Source organism: Beta vulgaris, chromosome 4 (assembly GCF_026745355.1).
Source record: "Beta vulgaris subsp. vulgaris cultivar EL10 chromosome 4, EL10.2, whole genome shotgun sequence".
NCBI lineage: Eukaryota > Viridiplantae > Streptophyta > Magnoliopsida > Caryophyllales > Amaranthaceae > Beta > Beta vulgaris.
The window spans coordinates 44,872,374-44,886,173 of record NC_079205.1 but is presented as its reverse complement, the minus strand read 5'-3'; the positions used below and the strand labels follow the sequence as shown (position 1 = coordinate 44,886,173).

General features: G+C 41.7%; 2 protein-coding genes across 2 annotated transcripts; both read right to left on the bottom strand.

Moving 5' to 3' along the window:
* Positions 1-1,355: 1,355 nt before the first annotated feature.
* On the bottom strand, positions 1,356-1,913 carry LOC104883063 (uncharacterized). Its single transcript, XM_010667509.2, has one exon. It carries the CDS (start codon positions 1,911-1,913, stop codon positions 1,356-1,358), a length of 558 nt encoding a protein of 185 aa, XP_010665811.2.
* Positions 1,914-3,762: 1,849 nt separating this feature from the next.
* LOC104901151 (uncharacterized) lies at positions 3,763-5,011 on the bottom strand. Its single transcript, XM_048642243.1, has 2 exons — positions 4,753-5,011; positions 3,763-4,640 (listed from the first exon to the last, which is right to left on the bottom strand). Exons 1-2 carry the CDS (start codon positions 5,009-5,011, stop codon positions 3,763-3,765), a joined length of 1,137 nt encoding a protein of 378 aa, XP_048498200.1.
* Positions 5,012-13,800: the final 8,789 nt, after the last annotated feature.

The window sequence follows — 13,800 nt, the reverse complement described above, 5'->3', positions numbered from 1 at the left end:
GAGTGTCCTCCCGGCCATATTGCTATTTTTGCCCACATGCTAGATTTTGGGCTGAGATTCCCCTTGGACCCATTCTTCATCAAAGTATTCCAGGCCCAGAATATTTGCCTTGCCCAGCTGACACCTTTAGGATGGAGGAACTTGATGGGATATGCCTGGGTTGTCCGGTATAAGGGGTTTCTGGAAACCCTAAATTTATTTAGGAAGCTGCACTGGATCAAGGAGGATGGATCCGCAAAGGGAAAAGGAGCGAGGAAGAAGAAAAGATCCCGGGATGGGATGGATGAAGGCCGAAGTGGATGGATGTCTTTGTACACCAAGCCTCGTAAGCTAACGGTGTATCCCAAACTCACTTCCCTCAAGAATTGGAGGGAAAGGTTCTTCTGGGTACGAGTGCCCGAGAGCTATTGTAATACTTCGTATTTTTAGTAAGTTATTAGTTATATTTTTTTAAAAGATTTTATATACTAAAAAGGCTTTTTATTAATTATTAAGGTTTTAAATAGGCTTTTATATTAAATTAGGTTTTCAAATAAATTCTAGCCCAAATTTTATACTGGGCCTAAGTTTACAACTTGTAATCCAAGTAGTTAGAAGTTATTTTTTAAAAAAGAAATATCAAAAAGGATTTATAAGAGATTTACAAAAGATTTATAAAAATAAAATAAAAAATAAAATAAAAAAATCTTTAAAACCGTGAAGTCTTCACGCCAGTGAGTTTAGTTTGTTCCAAGTTGATAACTTTGTTTTTTTGGTGATTTTATCTTTTGGTTAATTTGTTAATTTGTTTGTTTTATTTTTTAGTTACTTTGTTTCTTTTATCTTTTGGTTAATTAAGCATCTAGACTATTTATCTTGTGGAATATTCCTCTATTCTAGCTATATTATCATAAAAGATAGTTTATCATAGCTAAAATAATTATCTTTTCTCAAGAATCTATCTTTTAGTTCCTATTCATATTCTTATCCTATTTACCCAACTAGTATAAATAGGGGTCTCCACCCACCATATTCTTCACACCAAATTTGAGGAATAAATCTCTTTTCTCAAGTTTGAACTCTCTCTCCCTCTTAGCCTACCTTCTCTATTTTTCTCCCTAGTAGTTATTATTATTAAAGGTGCGTGTATATGTAGATCTTTAAATATTGTTCTGCATGCGTAGTATCATGTTTTAGGGTTGTTATGTTAGATTGAAGTACATATTTTTACTGTGATCTTTTTTTTTTTTGCTAAATAAGTAGATTCTTCATTCAAACAACCAATCATCCATACAACCTAGCCAACTTCAAGTCAAACAAACCAATTAGGTTGGACTCTTTGAACAAGAAGAGGCTCATCAAGTACTATACATCATTCATAAAGACAAAAACCATTGCTTATCTCTATTAGTGATGTTATTGGGCAGCACAGCAGCAAGTCTAAGCTTTACATCAGCCTGTATCCTCTTTATGCTACTACTAATAGATTCAACCTTGTGGTTCCAATAGCAACCATTTCTGACTCTCCAAATATAGTAGATGACAGCAGCTATCCCTGCTAAAATCACCTGTTTCTGAAATTTTGTCCTTGATCCTCTTCTGATCCCTCTACACAGTTGATGAAGCTCCAGTGTTCTAGCCTTCACCCCCAACCAAAGCTTAATCCCTTGCATAAATTCTGAACTAAATTTACAGTTAAAGAACAAATGCTGATGTGTTTCAGCGTAGCTGCCACATAGCAAACATAGATCATTAGCACTAACTCCTATGTGCTTAAGTTTTTCTGCTGTTTGCAATTTCCCCAGAGCTGCCAGCCAATGTATGAACCTATTCTTAGGTATGCTCAGCCTATTCCATACAATTTTCCCCCATAACACTCTCTCTTGTTCTCCCTTGAGTTTCTCATATACTTTTTTAACTGAATAGCTATGCATAGCTTTCAATTCATCACTTGTGTAATAAGCTTTTAATATTTCCTTCACTTGGCAAATCTTTTTCCAATATCAGCTTGCATCAGCCTTAGGTGAGTATGACCACCATTCTGCTTCTTTAATATAGACTGAGTGCACCCATTTAATCCAAACATTATCTTGTTTGGTAGATATTGCCCACACATACTTGCCCATAATAGCAATGTTCCATGTTCTCACATCTCTGAACCCCAGTCCACCATTTTCCTTCCTTGAGCAAACTTGTTCCCATGCTATATAGCCTGGTTTGCTACTGTAATATTCCCCACTCCACAGGAAGGCTCGACATATTTTAATCACATCTTGAAGAACTTTCTCAGGCAACACATACACATGTGCCCAGTATGTATGTATGCTAATGAGAACTGAATTTATCAGTTGTGCTCTAGCCATATAGGACAAGTTCCTGGAACTCCACAATTTGACCCTTGCCATCATCTTGTCTAGAATCACCTCACATTGTCCAGCAGATATTCTCCTAGAACATATAGGTACACCAAGGTACCTGAAAGGCAATTTACTGAGAGTAAAACCAGATGCCTCTACAATTCTCTGCACCTCATCATCTGGCATACCACTTGTGTACATTGCTGATTTCTGAATATTTGCCTTCAAGCCTGATGTATGTGAGAACAACTTGAAAGCTCCCATTAAAAGGTATATTGAAGCAAACTCTCCTCTGCAGCATAAAATTAAATCGTCAGCAAAACACATGTGAGTGAGCTTGAGTTCCTTACACCTAGGGTGGAACTTGAACTGCTGAAGCTCACTCATTTTATGAAGCACTCTTGACAAGTACTCCATGCAGATAACAAAAAGCAAAGGGGACATAGGGTCTCCTTGTCTCAACCCTCTTTGTGCAGGGAAAAAACCTGTCATAGCCCCATTTATAAGAAGTGAATACCTAGGTGTGGTAACACATTCCATCACCAAGAGAATAAATTTCATAGGAAAACCCAGCTGCACCAACATCTGCTTCAAAAAAGCCCAATTAACTGTGTCATAGGCCTTCTGTATATCAATCTTCAAAAGACAACTAGGAACCACATTCTTCCTCCCATAATGTCTAACCAAATCCTGAATCACCATGATGTTGTGTACAAGGTACCTTCCATGAATGAATCCCCCCTGATTCTCCAGTATTATCTCAGGAAGTATATCTCTGAGCCTATTACAAAGGACCTTTGTAATAAATTTATAAAGTGTATTACAGCACGAAATAGGTCTGAATTCAGCTACTGTTTTGGGGAATTTCACTTTAGAAATTAAAGTGATGGTTGTAGCATTCACTTCCTTCAGCAACTTACCACTATTCAGTACATCCATGACAGCCTCTATTACCTCACTTCCTACTATATCCCATGAATCTCTGTAAAAATGTGTACCAAAACCATATGGCCCTGGTGCCTTATCCCCTGGTATTGAGAATAAAGCTCTCTTTATCTCTTCAACTGTGTAAGGAGCCTCTAAGGCAGCTTTGTGATTTTCTGTTAAACAAGGCCCGCATTGAATAATTTGAGGAGCCACTTCAATTGTTTCAGTTGTGGAGCCTAAAAGCTTTTTATAATAATCCAGAAAAGCATCACAAACATCTTGACTATTATCTTTCCATTGCCCTTCCATGTCATAGATGCTATAAATGTGATTTTGGATCCTTCTTGCTTTTATACTCTGATGAAAGAGTGCTGAATTTTCATCCCCATGTTTCACCCAATCAAGTTTTGCCTTCTGTTTCAAAAATGAGACATAAACTGAGTGTCTTCTTACATATTCTTGTAGAGCAATCAACTCTTTATTTCTTAGCTCCTCATCTCTAGGAAACTGATGCATCAAGTTTTGGGCTGTCACCATTTCCTAACTCTTTATTCAACTCTTTCAGTGCTATCTTTACTAGCTTAAGCTTCTTCATGACTCTGAACATTTTGGAACCTTGTATGCTTGAGTTCCAAGCCTGCTGCACTACACTTCTATACTGTGAAGAATCCTTCCACATGGTGAAATATCTGAATGGTTTCCTACCTGTATCCTCCCTAGGATATACAGTGATAAGAGCAGGTGAATGGTCAAAATCACCTTCTTCCTGAAAGCAAACTTCAGGAGATGGAAATGCTTCCTGCCACCCTATGTTTGCCATCACCCTGTCTAACTTTGAGAACACCCTCTGCTTCCCCTCTTGTTTATTATTCCAGGTGTAAAAATGCCTTGTACTCTTAATATCCTCCAATCCACACACATTCATACATTCTCTAATGTCCACCATTTCTACCTCTCTAACTGTTGCACCAATTCTCTCATCTGTGTTCATGACACAATTTAAATCTCCACTCAATAACCAAGGATCTGAAGTGCTCACACTTCTCAGATCCTTCCATAGTTCCTCTCTCCCTTTCCTATCATTATAAGCATACACCAAAGAACAGTAAAACCCAGTAGTCTTGCCTATAGGCTGCACAAGACAGTGGATTAGCTGGCTAGTTATCTTTACAATCGTCACATTGAAACTAGTAGCTTTCCAAGCCAATAAGATCCTTCCTCCATCATGCATACTAGAATTAGAAGTAAAACACCATCCTGGGAATACTCTTTGATACACCATACCCAGAATCCTTGCTTTCACCTTGGTCTCCAGAAGGCTTACTAGACCAACAGCATGAGAATTAATATATGACTTAACCTCATTCTGTTTTCTAGCTAAATTAAGCCCTCTCACATTCCAACATATGATTCTATCCATTAGGCTTAGAAGGGCTCCCCCCTTCTTTTCTTTTCTGCTGCATACTATCTCCCACCATTTCCCTTGTACCTTCCATATGTAGTGCCTGAAATGGATTAGTGATTGTGGTTGGTTCAGTTGCTGCCATTCTCACCATAATTGGTTTGAGAGCTTTCTGAAACCCCTCTTGATCCACTTCCACTTCCTTTGCCTTCTCAATTACTCTTGCCTCTGTAGTGATCTTGAATACCTTTGTTTTTGGTACCCACATCTTCCTGATCTTCTGCACTCTACAGTCTTGAGTATCATGCCCAATACCCTGACAATTACTGCATTTATCTGGCTTCATTCATAGTGTATTGGCACTATTGTATTGTTCCCAATCTCATTAATGAACGAGATTGAATCAGGTAATGCTTGTTCAGTTTAACATCTACTAAAATTCGAGCATACTGCAATTTCTCTTTGTTTCTAGTAGCTTCATCTCTTTTAATTGGGTCCCCTATCTGACTTACTATCTTGTGTAGTGTTTTCTCTCCCCAATACTTCAGCCCCAGTTTCATTTGGACCCAGATTGGCAGTGTCTGAATGTCTTCCTTTTTAAGGTCAGGATCATGATGCCATGGTTTCATAATCATAGGCTTATTATCAAAGAAATAATGCCCCTGTAGAACTGAGTCCCTAGAGTCCATAGCATTAAACCTCACCAGAAACACCCTTTTTTTTATCACTGCAACCTTATCCACCTTGAATTTCCTCCAAATTCTCCTAACAAAACCTTCCATCACTTGAATTGGAGGATTCGCTCGTACTACATAACATACTAATGCTGAATTCCAGTAGTTAATCTCCTCCTCTATCTCTTCCATTTCAATTCTCACAGGTTCATTTCCGTTCATATTCTTATGTTCAGGTTCAATTTCATTCATGATTTCATTCTCATGCTCCTTATTCTTATCCACTATTTGCTCAATTTCATCATCATCACTCGCTACCTCATCTAATTGTTGTAGAATAGGCACAAAAATCATACCTGATTCATCATTCGGAATTCTTCCAGATTTCTTCGATTGCAAAGATTGCAACCAATCATTGAACGTACGACGAATCTCACTTTGCTGATGTATACTATGAAGCGAGGATTTCGGTGTCATTACTTCTCCAATTCCTAACCCAAAATCAATTGCCTCCACTCCCATCAATTCATCCAATGATCGAGTTTTCAATTCCTGTGAATCCGAAGATGGACCCTGAGGCTTGCCTGCACCTTTTCCATTATTAGAACTTCGAGATTTCTCACCAGCTTTCCTTGCCATGGCGACGACGCACGATAAAAAGAGGGTGTTCTTATCTTGCGCCGAGAGAAAAAGAAGGCGGGAAACTCATCTCCGCATTTTTTTACTGTGATCTTTATGAGCTCTATGAATACGTTAAATTTAGGAATTTACAATGAACAAAATTCTTAATTTTAATCTAGCGAACTTGGTCTCGTTTAAGAACCTAAGAACCTGTTATTATTTCCAAGTCGAATCATGTAATTGAAGTTGTCGTGCATGTGTGATATCCTACTCATGAGTTTCTAGACAACACTAGTATGGCAGAACAATATATATTAGGTGTCCTGATAACATTTTTTGGTTTGACTTGAGATTTCTTCACACTACTGTAAGTCGAGTATGATAAACTAGTTTCAAGAACATTTTTGTTTTTATATATATAAACGAGTTGCTTATTACATGCCACTATTTGGCTAAATTTATAAGTATTAGTATTATTATTAATTATAAAGAAAGAATATTTTCAAAGATTATTTGATATGAGCAAGTTATTAATATTATGTTTTTTAAGTGGCCAAGGTTTTATATAAGAATTACTATTCTTTTAAAGGAGTATTATATTTGAAGGAGTTTTTTCTTAGTTATATGATCTTTTATGATCACAATTATAAAGAGGCCACAACTTGTTATTTATTAGCAAGAACGATAGCTATTATATTTTACCCATGTACTTTTTGTATAAGTCATGTGGATAAGGTAGTTCCCCTCGTAATAGACTCATTAAGGAATACTAAACTTGGGGGGTGTGCACACTTTAGGCAAGGTACCTAGGCAAGGAAAAGGAGTTTTATTAAAGTTATATACTTTATATTATACAATTTATTTCAAGTATCCAAGGAAGGTTTATATGAGTATTTTGAATGTTTAGTAAAGTATTTAAATTTCACCATATACATGTACTCAGTATTTTTACTGACACGCATTTTGTTTTGTTTGTTTTATGGCTTTGTCCCTGTGACGATCCTTTTGGTGAGCAAATTTTTCTGCTTGATTGATGCATACTACGTATGGGGGAGCTAGTGAGGAGTACTACATAGCTTAGTTTAGTAGTTATTATTTTTTACATTTCCCTTTGTTATAGTAGAAACAATACTTTTTATTTATCAAAAAAGAGAAGTTATTTTTATTAATTCCGTTGCATTGTTAAGTTAGTAGTTAGTAGTTTTAGTCTTTAACGTTATCACGTGGCGGTAATACTCTCAAGTTTCTCAAGTGTTTTATATTAAAATATATTCTTCAAAAAGAGAGAAATTTGGGGTGTTATAGCTATCCCATACGTCGGCATTGGACCAAACCGCGATCTCGTATGGAGCATATTCGCGACCGGGGTCTTACTCGTCGGGAAAAAGAGGCGTATGACTTTTTTGCCTCAACCTCAATACCGTCTTTGAGGGGCAAGAAACAAATAGCTGTACCTAAACATTGGTTGCCCCATGCCACATATATATTTAGCAACCCGGCCTTGCCGACTTTAGGATTCTGCCGTACTGACCCCTATGGTGTGTAAAGTTTTAATCGTTTCTATTAGCTTGCTTCTGGTTGTAATTTAATTCTTTTGCTAATCAGTTCGGCCTTTTTGCCTTTGAATGTTTGTTTGCAGGCCGGGATTTCTTAATTCGGGATGCGCTTCACGTTGATCATAAATACAGACCGATAAGCAACATGCCTTCCAAACCAGCTCGCCACTTTACTCCCCTCCCGGCACCATCTGGCGGCCGAGGAGGTCGTGGCGGCCGTGGGGCCGGTAGGGGTTCTAGCACAGAGGAGGATGACAAGGATTCGATGCCCCTGCAACATCGCATCTCTTCTTCCGTTCCTCAGAAACGGAAAGCTGAACCGACAAAGGAACAGCCGGCCGCTAAAAAGGTGGCTACCAAGACGGCCACTACTGTTGTGGTTTCCAAACCTACCGGCCTGATCTCCGGACGGGTTTCTGAGGTTGGCAGCTCCTCCCTGCGGCCAAAGATTTACAAACAGTTGACTTTGCCGGAGATGGTGCCGGGGTTGGAGCCTTTTGCCAAGCCTAGGAAAGTGGGCTTCCTTGAGCGCGCCCGGCTGGAATTGCCGGAGATTGTGAGGAAGCTCTGGTGCCGGTCCCCGGTAAAGGATGGTGAAAAGTTTGAGCCCAAGCTCAACATCCTAGACGACGAGTCCTTACTGCTGGACCGTCCTTTCGAAGGCGAAAATCTTGGGTACCGTCTTTTAAAGGCGACCCAGCTAAAGTTTGACGTACCGGTGGACGAGGTCCAGGCTTTAGCTACCGTACATGCCCACAATCTGGCCTTGGTAAGTGTTCTTGTTATTGTTACTTATTTTCATGCCATCTCCTCTTTGGTGCTAATTATTGCCGGTTTCTTCGTTCGCTTTTGCAATCAGCTCAGTCCGGCAAGGAGATTTGTGATCTATACCGGTTCTTCCAAACTTCTTATTACAACGAAGTTTCAGCTCACTGTGAGCTGAAGGGCCAGATGGCGGTTAAGGAGCAAGCGCTGTTGTCGGCGAAGACCGAGATGAATGACGCCCTTGCTGGTGAGGGAAAAGGCTGTTAAGGCAGTGATGGATCACTCCTTGGCCTTAGCCAACAAGGATCACGAAATCCGGCTGCTCCGGGACCAGATTGCTGAGGCAAAGACGCACGAGCGTGAGGCCGTCAAGGAATACCAAAATGGTATGGGCTTCGTTTCTCGCCTGTTAAACCGGTATAATAGTGGCTGGTCTGCGGCTATGAGGTGTGTCAGGCACACCTTCCCAGACATTGATTGGGCCCGGGTTGAGGATTCCCACATCCGCCAAGTCCATGCGCTACCGGTTGAGGGAGAAGTCATAGACCATGGTGTTACTGAGGCTGACATCGCTAATGCAGACCCCAGGGCTGAGTTGGAAGAGGTGCAGGAAACCGTCAATGACGCTGCTAGGATTGCCAACCCTGCTACCAGTCCTGAAAAATCGGAAGAGCAAGTGGTAGTTGTTGAAGGTTCTGAGGAGGAAGAGCATGTCAAGTAAATTATTTTAGACTCCCTCCTTACCCTTCTTGTACTGGGCCACTTTGTGGGTTTCCAGCCTCTGCGATTATAACGTCTTTTCCCTTGGGCAGCCAAACTATCTTTACCGTTCTGATAATATGGTCGTTTGTGACCGATTAGTGTTTTGTAGTGGGCCGTTTGTGGCAAATTGTTTTAGGGTTGTAATTCGTCTTTTTGACTATTAATACAAATCCCATTTTTTGCTCATCACTGATGTCGTTCTATCAATTATTTACATGTTTCTATTTTACCGTTAATGCCACTGGCTTATTTATCGAAGGTCATTGACCGTTATTCCAACAAAATTTTAACCAGCTTAATTACAGATGTCATGAATTAACTTTTAACCTGGTGCTGTCATTATTACTCATTGATTAAGTAATTAGTAATGCTTTTTTAACTTAATCTGGCAGATCCACGAAGGTCATTTACCGGTTTCGCACTTTATTCTATTCAGCAGATCCAATAAGGTCATTGACTGATAGTGCCTGTCTACTTTATCCGGCAGATCCACGAAGGTCATTGACCGGTTTCGCACTTTACTCTATTCAGTAGATCCAATAAGGTCATTGACTGAATGGTAGTGCCTGTCCGTTTTATCTGCCAGATCCACGAAGGTCATTGACCGGTTTCGCACTTTATTCAGCAGCTCCAATCAAGGTCATTGACTGAATGATGGTGCTTTTCCGCTTTTAGCCGGCAGATCCGCGAGGGTCATTGACCGACAAGTTTAAGTAGTTAAAGAGTTGTATGCAGAAGATGCTCATTTTATTAAAATAAAACGGCTTTTCCCGGCTATGCCGGATTTATGGCCTACAATGATAAAAACAAGGATGCTAGGAAATATTAAACCCTACTGGCAACAATGCCTATTTTATTGACTATGCGTAGTATCTTTTGAGGACACTGGCGTTCCAGCTATTTTTCAAGAGTTTTCCCGACATGTCTTCCAACCGGTAGGACTCGAGCATGATTTCCTCTTTGACCAAATATGGTCCTTCCCAATTGGCAGTAAGTTTACCATCCACGTGAGCTTTACCGGTTGCTGCTGTTCGTCTGAGCACGAAATCCCCCTTTGAAATAGGTCGACTTCGCACTCTTTTGTTGTAGGCCTTGCTCATCCTGTCCTTGTATGCTGCTGATCTTAGTTCTGCTGCCAGCCTTATTTCTGGGAGAAGATCTAGGTCTTCTTTGTGTAGCTGAGCATTTAGATCCAGTTCATAGTTTAGGATTCGCCAATTAGGCAGACCCATTTCTACCGGCAGAACGACCTCTGCGCCGAAAGCCAGCCGGAATGGTGTTTCACCCGTGGCTTCTTTTTCCGTGGTTCTGTTTGACCATAGCACGACTGGAACCATGTCGGCCCACGCTCCCTTTAGCTCGTCCAGTTTCTTTTCAAGGGCGTTGAGGATCTGTTTGTTAGCCGCTTCTGCCTGCCCATTGCTTTAAGGATGGCAAACCGATGAATAGGCGAATTTGATGCTATAGGGCTGTAAGAAGTCGCGTATGGGACCGCAATCAAATTGGACACCGTGGTCCATTACTATCCCCATGGGAATCCCAAATCGAGTAATGATGTTTTGCCAGATAAACTTTTTTACCTGATTGGTCGTTATCTTCGCAGTCGGTTCTGCTTCGATCCATTTTGTGAAGTAGTCAATACCCACGATTAGGAACTTCCTTCCTCCGAAAGCCTGTGTGAAGGGCCCTATTATGTCCATCCCCCACTGAGCGAAAGTGATTGGGTTTAGTATCGGCTATAGGTCGTTTGCCGGCTGGTTTATCACCGGCGCAAATCTCTGGCATTTATCACACTTTTTGACGTATAATTGGGCGTCTGCCAACATACTTGGCTAATAGAAGCATGCTCTTAATGCCTTCAATGCCAGCGCTTTTCCACCGGTATGATTTCCGCAGATACCATCGTGAATCTCCTCAATTATCTTTGTGGCCTCATGGGCTGTGACGCACCTTAAAAGTGGGAGTGAGAGCCCCTTTTTGTATAATTGGCCCTGAACTATGCAATACCAGGATGCGTCTCTTTTCAGCTTCTGGCCGCCATCTTTTCTTCTGGGAGGGTCCCTGCTAGTTTGTAGGCCATTATGCCGTCATATCACTCTGGATTTTGGTCAATGACATTAACAGTTGATGCCGGCATATCTATGCTGCGTTCTCCCAAGGTTTCAACCATGACAATTCGTTTTTTGTCGCTGGCGCTTGAACTTGCTAGTTTTGACAGGGCATCAGTCGCCATGTTTTCTATCCTTGGGACAAGTTTGACCTCGAAACTCTGCAATTTCGCCACCACACTTTTGACCTTACTAAGGTATTTCTGCATCACCGGTTCACGAGCTTCATAGGTTCCCTCAATTTGGCTAGAGACCAGTTGTGAGTCTGTTGTCATTATAATCTTTTTCGCACCAGCCGCTATGCTCAGACTTAATCCGGCCAGGGCTGCTTCGTATTCCGCTTCGTTATTAGATGCTTTGAAGCTGAATTGTATAGCATATTCAAAGATTTCTCCCTCAGGGGACGTCATGACTACTCCTGCGCCAGCCCCGCTTTGGGTTGCTGAACCGTCAACCTCTATTTTCTAGATGCCGGTGGACTCATCTGGCTCGGTGTATGTGGTCTCGACTATGAAGTCGGCCAGTGCTTGAGCTTTGATGGCTGTGCGAGGTCGATATTCAATATCGAACTCAGATAGCTCTATCGCCCATTTAAGGAGTCTGCCGGTTGTACCCAGCTTGTGTAGAGATTTCTCCAGAGGTTGATTGTTGAGCACTTGGACGGTATGGGAGTCGAAATATGGTCATAACTTTCTTGCCGCAATTAGGACGGCATATGCCACTTTTCCAGCAGCTCATACCTTTGTTCTGCTCCAATTGGTACATGGCTGACAAAGTATATGGGACTCTGTTGCCCTTTCTTGTTTACCAGTAATACGGCTGCTACTGTTTTCTGCGAGACCGACACGTAGAGCTGTAACTTATCCCCAAGATCTGGCCGGATGATCGTTGGTAGCTTTTTAAAGTGTGCTTTCACTTCTTCAAAAGGTCTGCTTCTGTTCATCTCCCCATTCGAACTTTTTGTTACCTCTAAGGATTTCAAAGAACGGTAGGGCCTTTTCTGCTGACTTAGAGACGAACCTTGTGAGGGCTGCCATTCTTTCCGTCAACTTCTGGATATCCCGGATGCTTTTTGGTTCTGGGAGGTCGTTGATGGCTTTAACCTTATCCGGATTGGCGTCAATGCCTCTCTCACTTACCATGAATCCCAGGAACTTTCCGAACCTTACCCCAAATACACATTTCTTGGGGTTTATTAGCTTCATTTGGTATTTTAGCAATGTAGTGAAGGTCTCTGCAAGGTCGACAACGTGTGCTTCTTCAGTAAGACTCTTGACTATGATGTCGTCTACATATACTTCAACATTCCGGCCCTTTTGGTGCTCGAAGATTTTATCCACCAACTTTTGGTAAGTAGCACCGACATTTTTGAGACCAAAGGGCATGGCTTTGTACGAATACACTCCGGCTTCTGTGATAAAAGCTGCTTTATTTCTATCGGATTTTAAGAGGCTGATTTGATGATACCCCGAAAATGCGTCCATGAAGCTAAGTAAAGCGTGACCGCTTGTGGAGTCTACCAGTTGGTCTATTCTGGGTAGTGGATAGCAATCCTTAGGGCAAGCTTTATTGAGATCCGTGAAGTCCACACACATTCGCCAGGATCCGTTTGCTTTCTTTACCATGACCACATTTGCAAGCCATTCCGGGTAGTCGCAGGGCTCAATGAAGTCTGCTGCCAACAGTTTGTCGACCTCTTCCTTGATGGTCGCGTTCTTTTCGCTGGAAAAGTTGCACTTCTTTTGTTTTACCGGTCTCACAGCCTCGTTTACATTCAAACGGTGTACCATGAATTTTGGATCAATGCCCGGCATCTTATCCGCCGAGAAGGCGAATATGTCGGCATGATCTCTTAATAAGGAAATCAAGTTTACTTTTACTTCCTCGGTCAAATCCGCACCAATCTTCACAGTCCTATCCGGCCTTTCCAGCTCTAGGCTTATTTCCTCCGTTTCTCCTTCTGGGCTAGGTCTCGGATGATCTGCCGGCCTTCCCTCGAAATTTTCCATCGACAAGTCCTTTTTGGCCTTATTTTCTAGCTGGTGCTTCTTTCTTTCCGATGGTGGAGGTTAGAGTGCATAAGAGCCGTCAGATAACACGACCTTGCCGACTCTTGGTTTCCTCGGAGTTTCTCGGGGTTGCCGTCATTGGAGGTGTAAACCATTGTGAGGTGGTAAGTTGATACGACGGCTTGAGCGTCATGGATCAGGGGTCGTCCTATGATGGCGTTGTACGCTGCCGGAACGTTGACCACCAAGAATTCTACTAGTAGGTCTCTGGAGTGAGGCCCTTCCCCCAATTTGACGGCCAGCTTGATGGTTCCTTCTGGAACTACAGAGGCTCCAGTAAAATCGATAACTGGATACGAGACCGGCTTTGGGCTCGAAGCTTCAAAACCCATCTTTTCAAACGTCTCCTTATACAGTATATTTGCAGAGCTGCCCCCGTCTACCAGCACGCGATGTACCATTGCAGTTGATATTCGCAAAGATATCACCAGGGGATCGTCATGGGGGTAAACTATCCCCCGGGCATCTTCCTTTATGAACAGCATTGACGGCATGGCCGGGGGTGCCGGCCATTTTCCTGCGTTGTTGAAGTTTACTTGGTGCCTTACTTCCTTCAAACTTACTTAAGCACCATGTATGC